Source organism: Euleptes europaea, unplaced genomic scaffold, assembly GCF_029931775.1.
Source record: "Euleptes europaea isolate rEulEur1 unplaced genomic scaffold, rEulEur1.hap1 H_2, whole genome shotgun sequence".
In the NCBI taxonomy this organism is placed as follows: domain Eukaryota; kingdom Metazoa; phylum Chordata; class Lepidosauria; order Squamata; family Sphaerodactylidae; genus Euleptes; species Euleptes europaea.
Window position 1 is genome coordinate 360,255 of NW_026612050.1, and position 22,995 is coordinate 383,249.

At 41.4% G+C, this 22,995-nt stretch overlaps 1 protein-coding gene across 1 annotated transcript in view; it reads left to right on the forward strand.

The window, feature by feature from the left end:
• Positions 1-22,995, forward strand: part of LOC130492916 (tyrosine-protein kinase JAK2) — a 75,344-nt gene that overhangs the window by 33,198 nt on the left and 19,151 nt on the right. The window contains exons 7-15 of the mRNA XM_056866689.1: positions 1,205-1,362; positions 10,460-10,571; positions 11,856-12,042; positions 12,514-12,641; positions 15,226-15,360; positions 17,510-17,597; positions 18,622-18,749; positions 19,483-19,621; positions 20,922-21,073. Of these exons, the coding sequence (XP_056722667.1) occupies positions 1,205-1,362; positions 10,460-10,571; positions 11,856-12,042; positions 12,514-12,641; positions 15,226-15,360; positions 17,510-17,597; positions 18,622-18,749; positions 19,483-19,621; positions 20,922-21,073 (1,227 nt within the window). The remainder of the gene's footprint in view (positions 1-1,204; positions 1,363-10,459; positions 10,572-11,855; positions 12,043-12,513; positions 12,642-15,225; positions 15,361-17,509; positions 17,598-18,621; positions 18,750-19,482; positions 19,622-20,921; positions 21,074-22,995) is intronic.

Sequence of the window (22,995 nt, forward strand, 5' to 3'; positions counted from 1 at the left end):
ATCCAACCCAGAAACCTATTTCCAATTTCTGCACATGTAGAGGTTCCAGAGGAATAACCCTGTCTGAACAGTCCTGATGTTATTGAAATGCCAGACATTTCTGGTTGTGCTTTTTTCCCCACATGACGGCACACTTAGGCAATTTTATTTCCCTTTGCCAAAACCTTTCTCTAAAAATTAATATGTGAACTCACCATAGATACTTTTCCTATAGTTTGAGAGATGGGGAAGAAACTTTTTAAAAATCACCAGGAAGCTGTTATGTGCCATTGAAATCTGATGAATGGTTCAAGAGGCAGAGCAGAAACTAGAACAGATCTCTTCCACATTATGGCTAAGGCTAAGCTTTGGCTTCTCTGCCCACAAATTAGATTAGGACAGCATGCCTCAAAGTGGCTGGAAGCATTAATTCAATAATGGTGATGACCACAAAACCTTTATGGAAGTGGCTGAGAGGTAACAATATATTTTTCAGTCCCCAAAGGAGGAGTCTGGAATCTAGGTTTTACTTCATCCTGTACTGTGGTATATGGATTAATCTGTGACAGCTGATCTTGATTTAGAAGAAGTACCTTAAAGGAGAGCATATTTCCCCCTCAATTCAGTTACCATTGCATCATTTGATCTTTAAAACTCAAATCGTCATCCTCTGTCTGCTGAATTTTAGATTTACAGAGTCTTAATTAGCATGCAAGTTTTTTGTGGGGGCATAATGTCTGCAAAGAGAGGTCTGTGTATTGATATACTTTTTTTGACAGAACCACTCTTTAGAATTTACTTTTTATTTTGGATTTAGTTATTTTGATGCCAGCCTGTGAGGTCTTGCACACTTGTAACCACATACTATCTTTGTAACAATGAATCTGCTTTTTAAAATTTTGCTGTGCTTCAAAGGCCACATGTATAATAGCACCTAATATGTGCTGTTTAACTCTGTGCATGATTGTACATACAGTTCATAATGTTGAGAACATAGGCAAGCTGGCTGTAAGCTTTCCAGATTATCTACATTCCATTGCTTGACATCAAAGTGTTATGGCTTTTCTGAAGTAAAATAGAGCTTCATCCCCTCACAAAATACAGTTGACAGCTATTGCCATGCATTTTCATTGATCAGCATGTAGGAGCAGGAATAATTGTTCTGAGCATGCAAGAGAAACGTTTTTATGTAATATATATAATTTTGTCCCTTTTATCTTTTCAGGAAGCAGAATTTCATTCATTAAGAGACGCTCTTTCTTTTGTATCGTTAATTGATGGCTATTATAGATTAACTGCAGATGCTCATCATTACCTCTGTAAAGAAGTAGCACCTCCTTCAGTGCTTGAAAATATCCAGAGCAATTGCCATGGGCCAGTTTCGTAAGTGGTACATGCTTCTTACATTTTACAAAATATTGAGAGCCAGCGTGGTGTAGTGGTTAAGAGTGGTGGTTTGGAGTGGTGGACTTTAATCTGGAGAACCGGGTTTGATTCCTCACTTCTCCACATGAGCGGCAGACGCTAATCTGGTGAACTGGGTTGGTTTCCCCACTCCTCCACATGAAGCCTGCTGTGTGACTGTGGGCTAGTCACATCTCTCTTAGTTTTCTCTCAGTCCCACCTACCTCAGAAGGAGGATTGTTGTGGGGAAGGGAATGGGATGGCAAGCCGGTTTGATTTTCAAGTGGTAGAGAAAGTCATCATATACAAATCAGCTCTTTTTCTTGATCAGGGCAACTGTGAGTGTTGGGGAGCCCTGGCCAAGATGCCCTGCCCTGGCTACATGCACAGGCCGTTACCGCACTAGGTATTCCCAGCGATGTATCAAGAGTTTGGAAATGTTATAAAAAACATCACTTTAAAAGGGTTTTTGGATGCCACGGCTAAAAAATGATTGGAAGACGTCTTCACAGCTAAAGGGGCCAAACAAAGTGCGAAAAGTATTTTTTATAACATTTCTAAACTCTTAATACATCGCTGGGAATACCTAGTGTGGTAACAGCCACAGAAAGAAACCAAGCATGTGGGATAACATCGTGCAGAGGTGTCCTTCTCCCTTTAGCTGGGTGGAGCAGAGCATGGCTGTTGTTGTTTTTGTGTGTGTGTGTGTGTTTTGCACTGTGTGGTTCCTCATGCTCTTTTTAGCCCAATTGCATCACTGCATCACTGTGTCTGGAGATGACACCTGGCTTGGACTTGCCCAGACCCCACTGGCCGTGGCAGGGCTGTCCCTCACAATCAGACTGGCAGGCACTCACCCGAGGCTGGGAGGAGCACTGCCAGTTCAGCTGCCAGAAAGAGAGTCAAGCTGGGAGGGTCCAGAAGCCACCGAGGGTAGGAGTCAGCCTGGATTCATCACGACAAGGCCATTGATGTCATCAGCTGCCGAGAGCCTGGTGACACCCGCGCCAGCCAGAAGTAGGCCCCAGCAGCCCTTGAGACTGCCAGGGAAGTGGACCCTATTCTGTGGAGGACAACAGCCTTGCCAATGGCAAGTGGCCCAGCAACAGCAGTGGCCCAGACAAAAGGCCAGGGACAGGATAGAGTCAGGACAAGCCTTAGGCTGGGGTGGAGAGATGCCAGGGGCTGGGGGGAGGGATTAAGAAGCAGTCAGCAGCCAGGAAGGGGTGAGCAAATGCCCCACCTATAGCTCCAGATTGGCCTGAACAGGTACCACAGCCTGACAAGCAGGGCAGGGATTAGACCTAGGGAAAAGGGGGGTGGGGCAGGCACCTTTCATTAGGGAAGTTCTAGGGATACGCCAGGGAAGTGGACAGGACTTTGTGCTGGAAGGGAAATAGCTATCTAAGGAATAGAAGAGGGTGAAGGTGCTGCAACCTCCTCTCCCTCCTGTTCTGAGACCAGGAGGAGCTTTCCCCAGTGTGGGCTAATATGGCACAATGTGAGAGGGTATGGCCAGAGAGGAAGTCACTTCACCCTCTGAGTAGCCTCTACAAGTTGTCCCTAAGGGGCTTGTGAGATGAGGGTCTGGAAAGTTCTTGTGGGATGAGGGTGTGTTGCTTCTCCAAATTCTCCCCGAGGGCCTTGTGGGATGTGGGTGTTGCTGGCTGCTGGTAGAGGGGAATGATACACCCCTCTTTTTACCCTCTTTAATATCCCACTCTCTCAGCCTGACTGAATATGCTGAGGGAAAGTGTTAGCCTGAGTGTATTGTGAGGAGATTATTTTTCTTCTCCTCTAGTCCCACACCTGTATTTACCTCAGAGAGAAATTTGACCCAAGAGGCTTCTTAACTTTAACAAACAGAACAGGGAAGTTTATTGAACAGAACTCACAACATGGATTTTAAGGAAAAGGCAGACTAGGAGGGAAAACTCAAAATCACATATATGTACACAAGATTCTTTCAGAGAGATAGCTTAGTTCAGATGTTACTCAGATTGTCTTTAGCTTAGATGTTTCTCAAGTTAAGTTCCTTCAGTACTTAGGTTACAAGCTTAGTTCTGTCCCTCAGAACTGTTACAGATCAGTTTCGCAGACTCTGTTCCCAGCCTGGCTAACAGGAGTGAAGGGTCTTTGAAACCCTTTCTACTCAGAGAACATCCAGAAGTTTGGGGAAATATCCAAAAATCCCTCTTCCAGTTCTCACTGAACCTCCCCACGCCAGGGGCAGTAATCCTCCACACCACCCTGCAACCGGAATAGCTCTGCCCCAGAGACTAATTCCCCTTTGTGACCTGAGAAAGGGCCCTTTCCCACCCAGTTCTCAATCCTGTCACTCCACAGGTTGTGTGTTCTACTAGTTTAGGCTTTACAGAACCCCTTAGGTTCACAGAGTACAGTCACGCTGCTTCTCAGTCTCGCTACCAAGCTCAGAATCTATCTCAGCCTCCTCTCAGGCTGGTTACCAAGCTTCGAATCCTTTCTCTCCCTCAGAGTTCAGAGTGTCAGCCTTTTGGCTCCGCCCATTCTTGGTTTCTGTGAGTTTACTGCAGATTCACCCCTTCTCTGTCACAAGGGGCCTTTACAGAAGCCTTGTTGGTAACAAAAGTAAAAGGAGTGTGCATGTGTTTGGTGGGGGGGGGGATCATCTGTATGCTCCCTCCAGCTTCTTGGACCCCTGCAAAGGTGATGTCATACACCCATTCTGGTAACTTCCTATTTCTTTCCTGGAGTGACTAGGTCAGCAATGCACCATTTGCTCCAGCAGCTGCTTTACCATGGTAACCCACAAAGCCAGACATGTCATCAAAAAAGAAATGTTTCCCTTTCTTGAGAGATGGTTGTCCCAATCCAGCAAGTATAATCAGTGTTAAGCAAATAGTCTTTCACGTGTATAGCCAGTACCAATGTGAACCTGACTGCATATTCTAGCCACATCAAGATAATCATTTTGGGTTCTATTGAATTGGCAGGGGTGCTTTGGAACACTTGGAATGTCTCCAGTTGCTACATAGGACTAATTGTCTCTCCCTGAAGCTGGGTTAGGACCACTGGTGTTCAATACGTATTATCGTCTTGAAATTTGGTGAAAATCTTGGCATGAACATATGGATAGGTCTATTTTTTGAACGTTTGTATTTTTCTAAACATAGAACACCATAAACATGAACAATATACAAACACAATACAGACTATTACACTTTGATCTTACATATCTATTTTATAAGATCTTACATATCTATTTTATATAATCTATCTTAATCTATTTTACTCAGAGTATAGCTGTTCTGTTCTACCTTCTTACTTTATCAGCATTTTATCATATAAAAGCGAAAAAGAAGGGATAGTTTGCCCTTATTATTTCTCATATAATTATGTAGTTGGGTCTTCATATTTGATGTAACCACAGTTATTTATGTTATTATTTAAGTTATCAAATTATTTGTTTTTTTCTGTCCACTGTCTATATATATTCATCTTTGGTTTCGTGCAGCCCCGCATTTGGGACTGGGCCTGTGCGCAGGCCTACCACCGGACAGACTTTAGCTTAGAGCCACTAGGAGGCGCTCTCCTACACAGCCAGAGACATCTTTCCTGCCCAAACGTCCCATGCTCCGGGAGGCACCTCCTCCTTCCCTCAGTTCCTTTTTTGCCACCGCGATGATCAGACGTGTTTTTAGGAGCTTCGTGTATTTAACTGTGAGTGTGTGGGTAGTTGAGCTTGCCTAACCTCATCTACATTCTTCGGACCATGCCTAAGCCCCTTTTCAAAAGGTGTATGGGCTGCAAGACCAAAATGCCCCAATTGGACAGGCATGAAAGCTGCGTACTTTGCCTGGGGGAGACCCATAATGTCTCGGCCTGTAAAGTGTGCCAAAAATTTACTAAGAAAGCCAGAGATGAGAGAGACTCCCGACTTAAGGCTGATCTCTGGAAGAGGGCTTTGTTGCTCGAAGTCGCAGAACCCACCCTCTACTGCTTCTGCCTCTGGCACAGTTTTGACCCCAGTTCCCTCTGCAGCACCAGAGGCATCACTAACTCAGTTTTTCGCAGTCTTCAAAATTAATACGACCTTAATTGTGTATATTGTTATAAGTTATTATGAATAAATTGTTTATTTTTTCTGTTCACAGTTTATTATATAATTCTTGACTTATTTGACTTATTCAGTAACATTTTTTAAACAAAGTATTTGCATTAGTAGATTAGATTAGAATTCTTAATACTTATAATCATAATTAACAATTTTAACATGTTCTATAACATGTTAAAATTGTTAATTATGATTATAATTAATATATAATCTCCGTGGTGCAGAGTGTTAAGCTGCAGTACTGCAGTCAAAAGCTCTGCTCACGACCTGAGTTCGATCCTGACGGAAGTTGGTTTCAGGTAGCCGGCTCAAGGTTGACTCAGCCTTCCATCCTTCCGAGGTCAGTCAAATGAGTACCCAGCTTGCTGGGGGTAAAGGGAAGATGACTGGGGCACTGGCAAACCACCCCGCAAATAAAGTCTGCCTTGGAAACGTCAGGATGTGACGTCACCCCATGGGTCAGGAATGACCCGGTGCTTGCACTGGGGACCTTTACCTTATCTTATAATATTTCTTAATTTGAATACATATGTAGCATTACTAAGTCAAATTAAAATTCTTAATATATATAATCATAATTCAAGCTCTGATTTTCTCCCACTCTTCCATTATTATTTGAATTCTCAACTATAAATAAATTGTTGGTTTTTCTATTCACTATCTATATGTGTCTTAACTTATTTTAACTATTCAATAACATTTTTAGACAATATGTTTTCATTAGTAAATCAGGTTAGAGATCATGACACATGTAATCATAATTAGCATTTTTTACATGTTCTATAATATAATAATCTCAGTATAAGTATAAGCATTAATAAGTCAAGATTCTTAACACATACGATCATAGTAAAATCTCTGCTTTTTCCCACACTCTTCCATGACTTTTTTGTCATCGAGATTTATCAGCTTAACCATCACTGGACGTGTCCTTCAGTAGATTCTTCTGTTTGTCCCTATTATCTTTTTCTTTAAAATTAGTGACTTTTTTGCTTCAATTCTTTCCCCGTGATTTCCTTCCTTTTTCTTCCATCCTTTCCTGTGTGGTCAATTCTCTTGTCGACAAATCTGCTACAAAAGGAAACCGCCAACAGTATCTTGTTTCTCTCTTCCAAGAAATCTGTCTTAAAGAGTTGTATCTTTTCCTTTTTTTAATTGCTCTGACAGACACATCTTGAAAAATTTGTGTTTGCTTGCCTTTATGGGGCAGTGGGCTTTTCCTTTTCACAAAAAAGGGTTGATCTTTCTTTGGTTCTCTGGAGCTTCCCTCCATATTATTTTTCTTATAATCTTCCTCAGGACCTTGCTTTTGAACTTGTGCCAACACCACATGATATTCAATTTTTGTAACCTCTGTATTTTCCAAAATCAATGATTTGATATCTGATTGCATTCCTCTCATTTCTGTTTCAATAGAATTAAACTCAGATCTTAGTATTTCCTCTAACCCCTCCACTTGATTTGCTATAGCTTGGATTTTTGCTGCTAGTGAAACTTTTGATATGTTTGCCATGGTTCTCTTCTCAATTTCATATAAACAAGGAAAGGAAATAGTAAAATGTTGTCCACTATCAAGGAAACCCAAATCTGCTGTCTAAAGCAAAAAATATATACCGTATATACTCGGGTATAAGCCGACCCGAGTATAAGCCGACCCCCCAAATTAGAGGCCAGAAAAGGGAATTTCTTATTGACCCGCGTATAAGCCGAGGGGCAATAAGAAATTTCCTTTACCCGCAATGCTGCGCTCTAAAATGGCGGCCCCCACCCCGACCCCAACCCACCCCGACCCCAGTCCCATCCAAGGGGGGAGGGGGAAAAGACCCTGAACCCACTCCTTACCTGGAGAGGCGGCAAAGCGGCGGCGGCGCGTCCTTCCTGGGCTGGCAGGAGGCCCCTCCAGGCCGCTGCCGGCCGGAGGAAGGCGCCCAGGCGCGTGGGCGGTAGCGGCGCGACGGGCAGGGGCCTCCCATGGCCCCTCCCAGCGGGGAAAATGCAGCGGGGGACGGGAGGGCCGGGGAAGCCTTTCTGCGACTGCAGAGAGGCTGCCCAGGGCCCCTCCCGGCGGGAGAAAATGGCGGCGGGGGCCGGAGGGGGGGCCAAGGCAGCCTCTCTGCGACTGCAGAGAGGCTGCCCAGGGCCCCTCCCGGCGGGAGAAAATGGCGGCGGGGGCCGGAGGGGGGGCCAAGGCAGCCTCTCTGCGACTGCAGAGAGGCTGCCCAGGGCCCCTCCCGGCGGGAGAAAATGGCGGTGGCTCGGCAGCAGAGGTAAGTTCCCCTCTCCCTCCTCCCTCCTCCCTCCTTCCCCCTTCTACCGTATTGACCCGTGTATAAGCCGAGGCCGGCTTTTTCAGCCCTTTTTTGGGGCTGAAAAACTCGGCTTATACACGAGTATATACGGTATGAGTGATTTATTTGTGTGTGTGTGTGTGTGTGTGTGTGGTGTGTGTGTTAAGTGCCGTCAAGTCACTTCCGACTCATGGCGACCCTATGAATGAAAGTCCTCCAAAATGTCCTATCTTTGACAGCCTTGCATATTGAAGGCTGTGGCTTCCTGTGATTTATTTATAATCCTTTTAGTGTAGCATTGGTCTTGTAAGTCTTAAAAGCACTGAGAGAGAATGGTAAATTGTATCCACAAGGTGTGCCCTTGGCAACACCTGAGGCTGTAAGCAATAACCAAATAAAAGTCTTTAGTTGTACCAAAATTGATTCTCTTATCTCAGTTCAAAAGTTTATTCAATAGCATGTCATTACAGTGAGAATGAAAGCAAAAAGTTCAAACAGGAACTGTGGGTTTATATAGGAGCAATTAACTTTCTTCCACTGCTTATCTGACAGATCTTGATGCCACTTCAGATCCTACTCAGGGATGAGAGTAGTCCAGCCACTTATTCAGTGACTTCGGGGACCCCCCCATTTCAGCTTCTCTATTCAGTCAATGCCATTCTCCTTCCCAGACAAGCAGCTTTACTTTGGCAGTCAAAACAAACGGAGGTGTGTGTGTGTATCCTCTGCTTTGTTTCCTTTCTGTCAGTTTGATTCTTATTTAGATTTTTTCTTAAGGGAATCCAAAGCCCAGCATTTTCCCTGTCCCCACTTAGATGAATATTCAAGCCAGTTCGAGAGCTCAAAGTGTGAAATTGTACTTTGTTTTGAAGAGCGAAGCAGCAGCAATCTGATGCAGCATGTCTTTTTTCTTCCTCCCTTGATCTCACTCTGATAAACTTGTTTTCTAGGTAGAAGTCAGTTTTGCCTAGTCCAGTTGTGATCATTCACACATACACTCACACAAACAAAAACTACAAAACAAAACAAACAACACAGTTGGTGGAGGCTGGATCTTACCGGGACAAGCTCATGGTTCTTCCCTTTGAAAAAAACCAAGCCTGCTGGTATCGCAGCAAGCAGCTGGAAAACAAGGCACTCAAAATAGGGGGGGGGGCTATAGGAACAAAAAAATCCTTACCCCACCCAGCCTCAATCCTAGCATTAGAGTCCCAAAGGGGAGAGGCAGGACGTGTAAGAAAACACGTCTGATCAATCTGCCATTTTCCATGCGATACCCAACGTATGAATAGGTCTTGATTATTGTGTTAGATTTATTTTTTTGATTTTAACCCACAAATCTTAAAACAAAGTTAAAGACGTTTTCTTCTATTCACTGTTCACTTCTGAATCTGGCATGCTGTGAACAGATAATGAACTTAAGAACTCCCAACCATAACCGTGGTGATAATGTATGATGTCATAAGCTGAGGATTTCTTAATGTGTTCACTGCAGGGTCTGGCAAAAATAGAATTTAAGTTGTGAAGAAAAGGCAATTCAGATATCAGTATCTTAAATTATTATGCGGGAACATAGAAAATTGCTAGCAAAGGAAATTGCTGTGAGTACAGATTGCTCACCCCCCCCCCCACACACACACCATTCTCTACAGAAAGGTTATTTCAGGCTGTTACTCTTGTCTACTATACTGTCTTCTGAAGAACTAAATGTTCGGTGGAGCTTCTCCTTGAGAAGTCCAGAGGGCCAAATTCACCTTTCTCTGCTGAGGCTGCATTTGGAAAAGGGTACCCCTTCAAAGGGTATGGTCTGAGGTGTGGCCATCACCTATAAAACCCATTGTGGGGGGCTGACACTGCTTTTATGCATCCTAGAGTCAGATGGCAGTCACTTACCTGATAGTGTTTTGACCTGGCTTGTCCTATGCAGGAGATCTCAAAGTAATGACGCTATCAATTTGTTCAAAATTAAAGTATAATGTTATGTTTTATTATAACCAGATTATTTCTAGTATGACTCACATTTATTTGTCAGTTGCCATGTTAGTTTCAGCAGTTTGTTAACAATACCAGTGATTAAGCAGCTTCTGCTCAATTATTAACAATACCAGTGATTAAGCAGCTTTTGCCCTGATGGTCAAAACCCTACCTTCCATTACTTTCCCAAAGTGCAGACTGGCTTTTAACAGGAATCTGCCATGTCAACATTTCCCTTTTTCCTCATACAAGAGCAGTAGCCCACATTGTTCACAGGTGAGGCTATGTGAATCTATATTCAGTAAATGCTTTGTTATCCAGCACTCAATTATGCAGAATGCTCAGTTAACCAGCATTGCCTAGAGAGCAAGCTCCTCCTCATCAGCCACCATACATTCCTCTGTGTTTTTAGGGATTTACACACCTCATCCCCACCTCTCCAGCTGGCCAGCTTGATGAATCTGGCTGTTGCTGGGTTTCTGGCAGCTGGCACTTCAGAATTGGCAGAACTTTTTCATTAACTTTGTCAACAGTAGACCAGAGAAAGGTAAACAGATGCTGTAATCTGTAAGCAATAATAAACAGATACTGTGTTTAATAAAACTCTTGATTGGGCATTAAAATATCTGGCTGTAGGCTGAAGTTCAGCTTTTCAAAAGTAAAAAACTTTTCAAAAGTAAAAAAATGTTGCTTCTCTTGGGTTTTTTTTTTTAAACAGTATGGACTTTGCAATCAGTAAACTGAAGAAAGCCGGCAATCAGACTGGGTATTATGTTCTTCGTTGCAGTCCGAAAGAGTTTAAGAAATACTTTCTGACCTTTGCTGTGCAGGTTAGTACTGAGGATCAGAATTCAACTCCTTTGACTTTTCTGATTTTTACTTCAAATTACTTCAGAATTTAATTGGCTTCCTCCATCTTTAAAGAATGCGTAGGAAATTAATAGCATAAAACATTTGAACAAAATATATGTAGTTTCAGATTTGAATGGGAGATTGCTGACAATTCCTTTAAAACTGTAAAGTCTTTAGATAAACTTGTTTTAGTTGTAATTTCGGAACAGACTTCTGTTCACTATTCCTATATCAAATCATTGTTGCACAGAAAATTATTGTAGAAGCAGTTGACGTTCCTAGCAGAGATTGGTTACTTGATGCCTAGTCTGTGAGATTTATTCTGTACTGATCCTGATTTCTGATGCCAAGAAGTTAAAAGCTTGAATTAGAGTGTTATTACCCTTGACATCCATTTGATGGGGGTTTCCAGTTGAAATATTAAATAACAATAATGATCTGGGCACATATCTGAAAATCAGTTAATGTGAATTAGCTATTGTTTAACATCCTTAAATTTATTTATTTTACTTATTTATATCCCACCTTTCTAAGACTCAAGGCGGATTGCAGAATTTTTTAAAAAATGCAGCCATACAGCATAAGACATCTAATGAACCATGCAATTGGACTAGGATTACAGAATAGTAGACAATGCAAACCACAACTGCCTAGGCAAGGTATAGTGGAACTACAAAAGTAGAAGACAATGCAGTAAAAGCAAGGTTATTGCAGTGTGCTACAGTTCAACTCCATTGTAAAGTCGCTTTCCTGGACTGCTTGATTCTACTAAAGTCTTGTAAAGATACCCTCCTGAACATGTTTTTTGCACATTTTGCAGAATGATAGAGAATGCGTGTGAACATGCAGTTGCCAATCTTACCCATTTGCAGGGTGCCACCAGAGGGGAACATTCCCTATTCAGCAGATTCCAAGTATCACTTCCATACTGTTTTTTTTTTTCACCCCCTTCCGATAAGTTCTACATTAAACCACCAGTTGGTTAATGTCAGTTAGACATTCAGTGTGAGAAGGTAGAAATCATTCCTGCAAGGATTCCCTTGTGTCGTTAGGAGGATGTTTGAAAGAAAGTTAAAGGATAAATTATCTTCCACCCATAAAATTCTAATCTACTTTAATGAGAATATAAAATTTATGTAGTTACTTCTTTGGCAGAGTACAAAAAAAAGAGACAACCTTTTTTTAAAAACGTTGATAGAGCATGAAGAAAGCATTTTTCAAAAATGTATTTTCTTCTCCCCACACCTTGTCCAATTCTACAGCGTGACAGCATCACTGATTACAAGCATTGTTTAATAACCAAAAGTGAAAGTGGAGAGTATAATCTCACTGGTACAAGAAGAAGCTTTACAAACCTCCCAGATTTGTTGAATTGTTACCGGACAGAAACTGTACGATCAGACAGCATCATTTTCCAGTTTACCAGATGCTGCCCACCAAAGCCAAAAGGTAAAGGACTTCCTTAGTGAATATTACTCAAATGTTTAAAATTCTTCTCCAGTTGACTTTTTATTCCTTAGAACTCTATTTTATGTAATTTGTCTGGTTTTAGTACGTGGCCCGACCCTTGAGCCAGAGAAAGGAGGGGAATCTTGGTGAGCTAATAGGTATTCTCCCTGATAGGTCAAATGTGAAAAGAAGGGAGTTCCCAGGCCTTTGGCAACTTTTGATTGTTGATTGGTTCTGGGGCTAGGTAAAGGGAGATGCTTGATTCTTTGAGGCTTCATTTATTTAAGTGATTATGGTGAAACTATGGGGAGTTATACCGAATCTTTTCCTACTGTGCTGGTTGTTAGCCTTAGCAATCAGAAGCTATGCTTAGGATAAGCCAATGTCTGTTTTTGTAATACTTGTTGTAGTAATCATTTGCATTCTTTGCTGTGAGTCATCAGGTGATGCTCTCTGGCTTCTTCTCAACAGATAAATCGAACCTCCTAGTATTCAGAAGCAATGGAGTGTCTGATATACCAACGTCACCCACCTTGCAGAGGCACAATAACATCAACCAGATGGTCTTTCACAAAATTTCCAATGAAGATTTGATATTTGTAAGTTCTCTGGACCTGAATCCTTGTCTGTGTAACACCCAGATCTTAACTAAATGCAGTTACTCAGGATTAAATTCCATAAATTCAAACGCAATGACAATATTTCTCAGGAATGCAGTACTGGAGATTCTGTACCCACAGGCACAAGAACTACGTACGGTTCATATAGAATCTGCACAGTTGCTAAGTGTGCATGCAACCAGGGGACTTGAACTCAGTATGCAAGTGTATCCTTTAATTATACATTGGGAAATGAATGTGTACCTTCCACCAATAAATTTTTGAAAAGCTGGATGCTACAGTTTTTTCCTAGCATAGTGGGAGCAAATATGCGTACAGTTGGGCTCTAACATCTCTCTGAATTCTGTTAAATTCAGTGAAGCTTACTCCTGTGTAACTGCATATGTTTGCTCATTTGATTTCAGCCATGTATATAAATAAACTATTTGTCATTTGCTCCAGCAGCTTCTACTTTTCCCTCTCAGACAGGGAAGTCGAGCAATCCCATGCATAGTTCTGTGGGAATAAGAATGAATGGAGTTAGTGGGACTTCCATTTGAATAATCATGTGTAGGTTTGGCCTTTTAAGCCTTTCTTGTGGTGTGTGCAAGCACTGTAGACCTCTGGGATTTAATTTTGACAGCATTTAAGGACAATTATTCAATTGATGCTATTTCTGAGCCTGATTACAGTCATTTGTTTTAAAATGTACACTCGTGTTTATGTAAGAACAGCCATGCTGGTCAGACCAGTGATCTATTTAGTCTAGTATCCTGTTCCACACAGTAGCCAACCACTTCTTTTGGAAGGCCAACTAACAGCATAGAGGGTCTCTTTAGTCACCATGGCTAGTAGCCATTGATAGACCTCTCCTCCATGAATCTGTCTTAACCCTCTTTTAAAGTCATTTGCTCATAGCCAGACCTTCGTTTACAGTGAATTCTACAATTTACTTTAAAAAGTATTTCCTTTTGTCTGTCCTGTACCTATTGTCCAGCAACTTCATTAGGTGCCCTTGAGTTCTAATACTGTAGGAGAAGGATAAAAAGCTCCCTCTGTCCACTTTCTTACACATGCATAATTTTATAAATTTCTGTCATGTCCCCTTTGGCCTTCTTTTTATTTATTTATTTTGGTTATTTATAGTCTACCTTTCTTGCTGAGACTAAAGGCTGTTACAAAGGTTCGAGTCCTATCTGGGAGGTCGGTCCCAGAAGTTGTTGCTAGGGAATTCCAGCTCTGCCCCATAGCCTTTGGTCTGTGGTGCTCCACAGGGTTTGATCGTATCCCACATGCTATTTAATTTCTATATGATGCCACTGGGAGAGGTCATCAGGATGTTTGGGCTGCAGTGTCACCAATATGTGGATGATAGCCAGCTCTACCTTTCCTTTCCACCTAATTCCAAAGAAGCTGTTGATGTTATCAACTGGTGCTCAGAGTCAGTAATGAGTTGGATGAGGATGAACAATCTGAAATCCTGACAAGACAGAGGTTCTGTGGGTTCATAGAAAGGCAGACCAGGGACTTGAGAGCTTGTCTTGGATGGGGTTACGCTTCCCTTGAAAAGCCAGGTTTGCAGTTTGGGAGTGCTGTTCAACACAGTAGAAACCTTAGAAAATCAGGGGGCTGCTGTGGTTCGGAGAGCTTTTGCCCAACTTTGGTTGGTGCGCCATCTGCACCCATTCTTGGTTTAGTCTTATCTAGCCAAAATGTTCCATGTCTTAGTTGCATCTAGACTGGACTGCTGCAATGTACCGTACTTGGGTTTACTCTTGAAGAGTGTTCAGAAGCTGCTAGTCAGGGGCAGTTATTAGGAATATGTTACAGCAATATTATAGCAATTACACTGGCTAATGATTTGCTTTTGAGCCCAATTCAAGGTGTTAGTTTTGGCCATTAAAATCCTACATGGCTTGGGAGTGAGGTATCTGAAGGACCATCTTCTCCCATACATTCCTGCCTGGGAACTAAGGTTACAGGGAGAGATTACAGCCCACTTGACTGTCCCATCAACCGGAGAAGCTCATATGGTGGGTACATGAGAGAGGGCCTTTTCATTGGCAGCTCCACAATTATGGAAAAACCTCCCCAGGGAGGTGCACCTGCCCCCCTCACTTTCGACCTTTATGAGGCAGCTGAAGGCTATTATATTCAGGATGGCATTTGATTAATTTTGTTCTTCTGCCTACCATCAGTTTTAATTTGTGTATTTTAAATTAGTGGTGTTATACATTTTATGTATTTGACTGTGTTTTATTGTTGTTTATATTGTAAGACGCCTTGTAAGACGCCTGTAAGGTAGAAAGGTGGCTGATAAATGTTTTAAACAAATAAATAAAATCACCTTATACGTTCCAACACTGAACTAGTTTGCCACATTGTTGCCCACTCACCCAGTCTTATAGATTTTCCTATAGCTCTTCACAATCCACAATTCCCTTTGTGGAAGCCATCCTGATTATTTTCTCTCAACAGGCTTTGTTCCTCAACATGCTTAATATCTTTAGTTTCCAGTTCATAGGTTTTTACAGTTAACTAACTCCTCCCTCCTCATTTTTCTTCTCATGCTGTTTTCTATTAGAATGAAAGCCTTGGTCAGGGAACGTTCACTAAGATTTTCAAAGGTATGAGAAAAGAAGAGGGAGACTATGGCAAGGTGTATGAAACTGAAGTCCTACTGAAAGTTCTGGATAAAGTTCACAGGAACTACTCTGAGGTTTGTGTTTGGTTTAGAACACTCTATGGATGATGAACTTAATTATTTGAGGGTGCATGATGGCTCAGAAGCAGCGTGCAGAAGTGCACTTCAACATGTTGAGTGTTACACCTTTCATTTTGAATGTTACAGGTTTCTAGTTCTTACCACTGTGATAGGCACAAAATGACAGTTTTTACACACGCACATCACATCTGTCAACATTCCTCACTTTTCTCACACCTACCCACCATATGTGTAGGCTTCATTTTGCACCACTTGACCCTCACAGCATCCTTTTTACAGTTCCAGCCAGCCAGCCTAGCTTTGTCACAACAATCCCTCATAATAGCCCTGCTTGATCACTGAAGTAATTTTGTCAGGGGCACACAACTCCTACTTTGAAATCACTACACATAACTTGAGATACTGAAATCCAACATGCTAGACGTTTGAGGAGAGGTTCACTTGGTGAATTTTGTCATGCCACTCATTAAATCCACAAGAACTCTACCACAACACAGATGGCAACTGCACTACTATATGACACAGAGGATGGTCTGAAAACACGTGATGCAGCAACCTTACAGAACCTAAGTAGGGTTTGCTCAGTGCCTCAGTGGGTGATGGTCAGGGAATACATTACATTCTTGTTTTATCCTTCCTCCAAGGAGATCAGGGCAGCATTTTCTCCTCCCTTATTTATGAGGCATGTAGTTGGGTGGTAAATTAGGCCTAGATCAAAGAGGAACTGGTTCAAGGTCACCCACTGTTTTTCCCAGCAGGGTGGGGATCTGGACCAGTCTTGCACATGTCTACTCAAAAGTAACTTTCACTGTGTTCAGTGGGGCTTACTTCCAGGTAAGCCTGCATAGAGTTGCAGCTAGAGCTGTTGGGGAAAAAAATTCAGGAAAATTCAGGTTCGGGTTTAATTAGCCTTTTTTCCCAGGAAAACCCAAATGCTAAATTCCCCTATACCGGTAAAGGTGGGAATTCAGCTTTAAATTCGGGATTCCCGAAAAATTCGTCCATTTAAACCCATTTCGCGGATTTCCACGGCTCCTGGGGGGGCATTTTTGCAGGTAGAGGTCCCACATTTTTAAGGTTGCATTGTATCTCTATGGAGGCATGGGGCGAACTTTGCAAAGATACATTGCAAAGATCACACTAAAGATTCTGAACACAGCCATTGCATTTCAAAGGAGGAGGATGGGGTGACCCCTTCCAGACCCCATAACTCCGGACCCAATCTTTACCAAACTTGGAGGTTCTTGCAAGGAGAGTCCCTTCTAGCTACCCTGAAAATTCGGGACCTCTACCTGCAAATATGCTCTCCCAGGAGCTGGAGAAAGGCATTCCTGATAAACGCCAAATTTTCGGGAATGGCAAATTCGGCTTTGCCAACCTCCCAGATTTTGCTGATTTGGTAAACCTGAACCAGAAATTTACCGAAATGGCATTTATTCAGTATTTTTTCGGTTCGGTTTTTACCGAATCAACAGCCCTAGTTACAGCCATAATTTTACCATAGGATTTCCAGAGTGTTGGCTGACATGCCCACATTTTCACCCAGAGTGATGTTGACACACAGCGTAATGTCGTTTCCACTACCAGCCCTGTTCTCCCACCAGCCCAGAGGCAAGGGCAGATGGGAGGGCCCAGCAACAGGAGAATGCCCACCTGAACCAGGCAAATGGCATGTCTGGTGCCACAGCTTAGTAAGGCCTCAAGGAGTCGGCTGGGGGTGTGTGCCTTGTGTATACAGATTAAGTGCTGTAACCCAGTGCTAGAGCAATTGTGTGTGTGTGTAAAGTGCCTTCAAGTCGCAGCCGACTTTAATTACTTCCATTGCTGTGAAACTGTCAGACATTTCTATGTGCATTGAAAATAGCCCCTCCTTCTGCAGTGTGAAGAGTCCTAATGTGCTCCTTAGGGATTTTCATTCTGCCAGTAAATTGGATTGATTTATTATCAAAGTGGTTATGCAGTGTAACCAAAACAATTCAAATGGGCCTGCAGAGACCAATGGTAAACCACAGTTATGCAGTATTGTTGTGGAAGGTTGGAAGAGGAAGTTGTGTGAAAATATAGGTGGGTTTTACTGAGACTTAATTCCAGACAGTTCCCATCAGGATTCTCTTCACTAATTGCTGTTCATGTTCTCTTGCAGTCTTTCTTTGAGGCAGCAAGCATGATGAGTCAACTTTCTTACAAGCACTTGGTATTAAATTATGGAGTTTGTGTCTATGGAGAGGAAAGTGAGTAAAGCCAATTAATGTTTCATATTCACATTAGAGTAATAATGTACTGTATAAATATTTATTTCAGAATTTTATTTACATCGCAGTCAGGGTAAACATTGTTTGACAGTGTTCAGGTACTGATGTGGAAGAGTGGGAGATGCACAGAGCACAAGCCGTTTGTACCCGTCAGCACGTTCTTGTGTGTGTGTGTGTGCAAACTGCTGCACCTCCAGAGTAAATATTTGGAGGCTGTTTTGTTTTAAAAAGCTTATTTAATGGTGTATTTTACCTTAGTTGTAAATCACATGTTTGGTTTCTCGTTTAATTTTACTGGAGATGAGATCTACAATCTCCATTATAAGTGTATGTCACTTGCCCATACCTTCTGTTTCCACTGTTCCAGAAGATTGGAAAATAGATCTTCAAACCTCATAAGATTAGTTGTAAAGAATGGCCATTCTGTAATTTTATAAACTTCTGAATAGTCATGCTCTTAAAATCTGCCCTTGTACTTTAACTCCTTTTCCCCTCCCACCTCTTCCTGTTCTGAACACCTAAAGTTAGCTAGTTTTCACAGGTTTCAAAGGAAGATAAAAACTCTCAGCAATATGGAAGCCTTGTATCTCAGCTCTTTCATTTAGTAGTTAAAGCAGCAATTGGTCAAATCTGACCTGAAGTTTAGTGCCTGCTGGACCCTTGTTCACCTATGCCTATAATGGCATGGGCGTGGGGTGGGGTGGGGTGGGGCTTCTTGCACCAGCCATCCTCCTCATACAGACAAGGAAAGGGAAATTTAAAAAACTGCAGTGGTATCAGTGGCTTTCTTCCTTCCTAAAAGATATAGGTATCAGTATAGTTGAGGTTTTTTTTTAAGTATGATGCATAATTGGAAATACACACTAGACTACAAGAAAAATAGCCTTTTTTCCAAATGTGGCACAATCTTGAATTAAGTGTCATAATGATTTTGAAGTGTGAAAGCAATGAAGTTAGAAAGTATTGATGGCTTGGAATATCTTTTGTTTTTGTTTTTCATCAGATATTCTTGTACAGGAGTTTGTAAAGTTTGGATCATTGGACACCTATTTGAAGAAGAATAAAAATTCTATAAACATCTTGTGGAAACTGGAAGTTGCCAAGCAGCTTGCAATGGCCATGCACTTTCTGGTAAGTAGCTAACTGTCTTGGTGTAATTCCAAAGCAAGCAGCTTGAGTTGTTTTGTGTAAGTGGCCCCTCCCACTCCTATAAGTGGCTTTCCTATAGTAAAGATTTAACATTCTTGCTTATATGGTCTTCACAAATTCTGATTTGTAGAATGCAGACCATTTTAATGAAACTGATTTTCAGAATAGGAAAAACCTATCTGGTATCTAGTGGCATGTTGAGAAAATATTTGAGTTGCTGTTGGACGTGTGTCGGAAATGTCCCTTGTTTCTTGGAGGGAGGTATACTTTGTTCTTGTCATGGTTATTTTAAAATACGAAGATATCCAAGATTTGAACTTCATCTGTGGGGAATGCATGCAATGTAAATTATCTGCCAATTGCAAGCAGATTTGTTCATGAGCTTTCATGCTATTTGTAGCCTGTAATTGTGGGACTTTAACATAGAATCAAGGCATTGCTCCGTAGGAGCAAATGCTGACTCTGGATGGTATATGAGACGTGTCCTGCAAACAGTAGGCAGACCCTGCTTGGCTCAGTGTGCACAGTGGAATCCTCTGACTTTCCAGCCATGGTGTTCTCATTTATACCTGACCACTCTTGGGAATTTGTTTCCGCTAGAAAATGTTCCATGCTTTAGTGTCTGACATTATTTTCATAGTGTTACAGAAGCTGGAAATGGTAAATGATTTGTGTTGGAGGGGGAAAATTAAACTGCACTATTTGTATTTTCCAGGAAGATAAAAACCTTGTTCATGGGAACGTATGTGCAAAAAATATTTTGCTTATCAGAGAAGAAGATAGGAAGGCGGGGAACCTTCCTTTTATCAAGCTTAGTGATCCTGGTATCAGCATTACAGTGTTGCCAAAAGACAGTAAGTCTCTGATTCTACCATTTCAGTGGTTAACTTGCTGCCTTAAAAATGTCAGTATGTGATTATCTGAATTTTCTTATTGTTCTGATTTTTTATTACAGTCAGCTGCACTGTTTGGGAAGCCCTAAAATAAATAATAGAATAAGCTTGGCAGCATAAACTTGCACAATTGATTTTTAGAACATCAAAATTTTCTAAGTACTGGAAATTGTACTAAAGTTCCAAATAGATGCATCTAAGCCTATGCATGTTGAAAGAATTGGGCAGCAGCAACAGTAGCACAAGAGATTAATGTGCCAAGGGCTTCAAAATGATCCAAGTGACTCTTGATCCAAATCCAACGCTCATACTCTTGAACTGTTGGACTTGCTTTCCAGCCTGTTAATCACACACATGCACATATACAAAAATTACTAATTTGGCCTGCCTTAGACAAATATATTTGTCTCATTAACAAGACACACTTTGAAACCTTTAGTTACACAAGGTAACATCTGGTCTCTATTCATCTATAATATTTCTGTTGATTTCCCAAGACTGGGATTTCAAACAGCATATACCCTTCTAATCAGGCCAATGCATCTTTCTTCTTTGCCTCCTTTTTTATTTTAACAGTCTGCACAAATCTGATGGTATAGATGGCAGATTCTAAAACCTGGCATTAAAAGCTGGGCTACTTAATTCTCCCTTCAGTCTTAAAAACACAACTTCAGGATAAATGCATTAAAGTGAGATAGCTTCTGCTATGCTGAACAAATGTCCTTGGGCAGAGAATGGAGAAGAGAATGCTGTAGAAGACAAGCAGTTTCCAACATAGCTTAATATGAAATATTCGGAATGGTTTTGAAAAACTGTCTATCCCAGTCACCAAGGCTCCTGGAAAAAATTTTATGCTCGCAGTCTCCTAATGTGCTTCTTTGTTTTTAGAATTAGTGAGAGTCACTCAGAGGAAGTAACAACATAGAATCAGTACTTTGGCCATAATCCAGTACATTGCACTCCATGGTCAAAGAGATTCCATGTTCTTTGCTATAGTCAGAAGAATTTTTTCTTTATGTAATGGGGAGTCCTTGTGCATCTGCAGAACATTTTCCCCTACAAAATAGAATTGAAAGCCTTTGTGTGCTTAGGGCTATGTTATATGTGAGCATTTGTGAATTGCTTTCTATAGGTCACAATTATTCTTTTTGTAACTTAAAAGTTTTTATTTATTTACATATAACCCACCGTTGTCAAAATACGGTAGTGAAGAATTTATTCTCAATAATGAGTAATCTTGTTTGTCTTCCCAATTATCTAGTTCTTCTTGAGAGAATACCCTGGGTTCCGCCTGAATGCATAGAAAACCCCAAACAGCTGAGTTTGGCGACAGATAAATGGAGTTTTGGGACCACTCTGTGGGAAATCTGCAGTGGGGGAGACAAGCCTCTTAATGCACTGGATTCTCAGAGAGTAAGAGCAATGTGGAGTTTAACATTTTGATCTTGCAATATTTGCAGTGATCTTACTGATGCAGTAGCATGCAGTTTGCAGTTTCGTCATTTGCTTCTGACCTTCACCAGGCTTAATTTTCAGGAAAGGATTCTTGGCCAGCTAGAGATGTAATGTTCCACTCCTTCCTACACTTTCCCAATCAGATGCAACTGGAGCCATTTAACAAGTTTCCATGCTTTTCGTCACAGATCAACTTTTTTTTCCTGTAATGGACATTTATATTTCAGGAAAAATTAAAAAGGCTAGCAGAAGCTGCAGTTGGGTGGAGTTGTAGCCTTGTCCAACTGCATCATCCTAATAATTGTCATTTTTAAAGTATACTAAGTGTTTTATAAGGAATAAAAATTGTCAGCAGTCCCCTGCCTTCAAACTGTTGATCTAATAAATCTTGGAAGAGAGACAGTTGATCTGTGGTAGAAACACCAGGGTTCATCTTTTGCTGCCATGTATCAAAAGACCAAGTTGGGCAAAATGAATTTGAAACATAATTTGGTATGCATCTCTTTTTTCCCCTTCTTATTTCTGAGACTTGCAATAGGTTTCTATAATTAGTTCAATTTTGCTTGGCTTTTTTCTTTTGCTATCATGAGGGCAATAAACATCAAGCAAAATCTCTAATCTAAAAATTCTAACTTAAACTCTCCAGGCGACTAGAACCAGGAAGAAAATATCGACAGGAATCTTGTGGCATATTGTAGACTAACAAAGTGTATTCCAGCATAAGTTCTGATTGACTCAAGCCCATTTCTTCAGACACTGGGTAGATTCCCACTTTGCATTCCTTTTACAACAGCAGGGTCAAGGGATCATGAAATGCAGGAAGTACAGAGTGAGATGTAATTATTTAACATACAGATATACCAGGCTTTGCCTCCTTTCCCTCATCCATGATTACTCCAGCTTTGGCAGCAGCTTGTACCTTCAGGGTAGTGGCACAACCATGGGTACACGTGTGGCTTCACAGTACACTAACCTATTCATAGCTGACTTACAGCAGTGCTTCCTCAGCTCCTATCTACTAAAACCTCCTGTACTTAAAATTTATCAATGACATTTTCATCATCTGGACATATGGGAAGGATGCTCTCAAGATTCCACCAGAACTCAACAGCTTTCACCGCACCAACAACCTGGGCCTAGATCAGCCCATACCACATGTCTGTTTTCTGGATACTTCCATACATGTCATGGACCCATAAGAACCTCCTTTTTTCAAAAGCCCACCAACCACTACCATCTTGAGCAAATCACACAGCCTATTATCTACAGCTAAGCACTATGTTACAACAGTGTTTATTTCTGTTTCTGGAATGTGGGCTTATACCTGAAAGATTTACAGCAGATACTCTTGGAGTTAAAGTGTCCACCCAGTGCAGTGAAGGAATGGATCAATACAGTAGACCGATACCCCAAAACAACTTTTTACAAGACAGGCCCAAAATAGATCACAGAACGCTACTGGTTGTCACCTATAGCTCCAACCAGTCCAGCGCATGATGTACAATGTGTTTTTGATCTCTACATAGGACAAACAGCGAGGCCCTACTTAAAAATATAAATGGATACAAATCTGACATTAAAAACCACAATATTCAGAAACCAGTGGGAGAACCTCTCAGTCTACTGGAGCATTCTGTTTATGACCTGAAAGTCACAATTCTTCAACAAAAAACCTTCAAAGGGGGACTCCAGTGTGAAGAGGCTGAATTGGGATTTATTCAAAGGTTTTACTAGGTTAGATCCCACAGATCTGTTCTGCTAACAGTGGGACTTCCTTTCAATGCAAGGAATCTTCCCCAATACAGGAGGCTCTTCTGAAAAGTTTCTGTGTAGACCTCATTGACTTGCAAGAAACATGCAGATTGAGTTGGTTTGGAGAA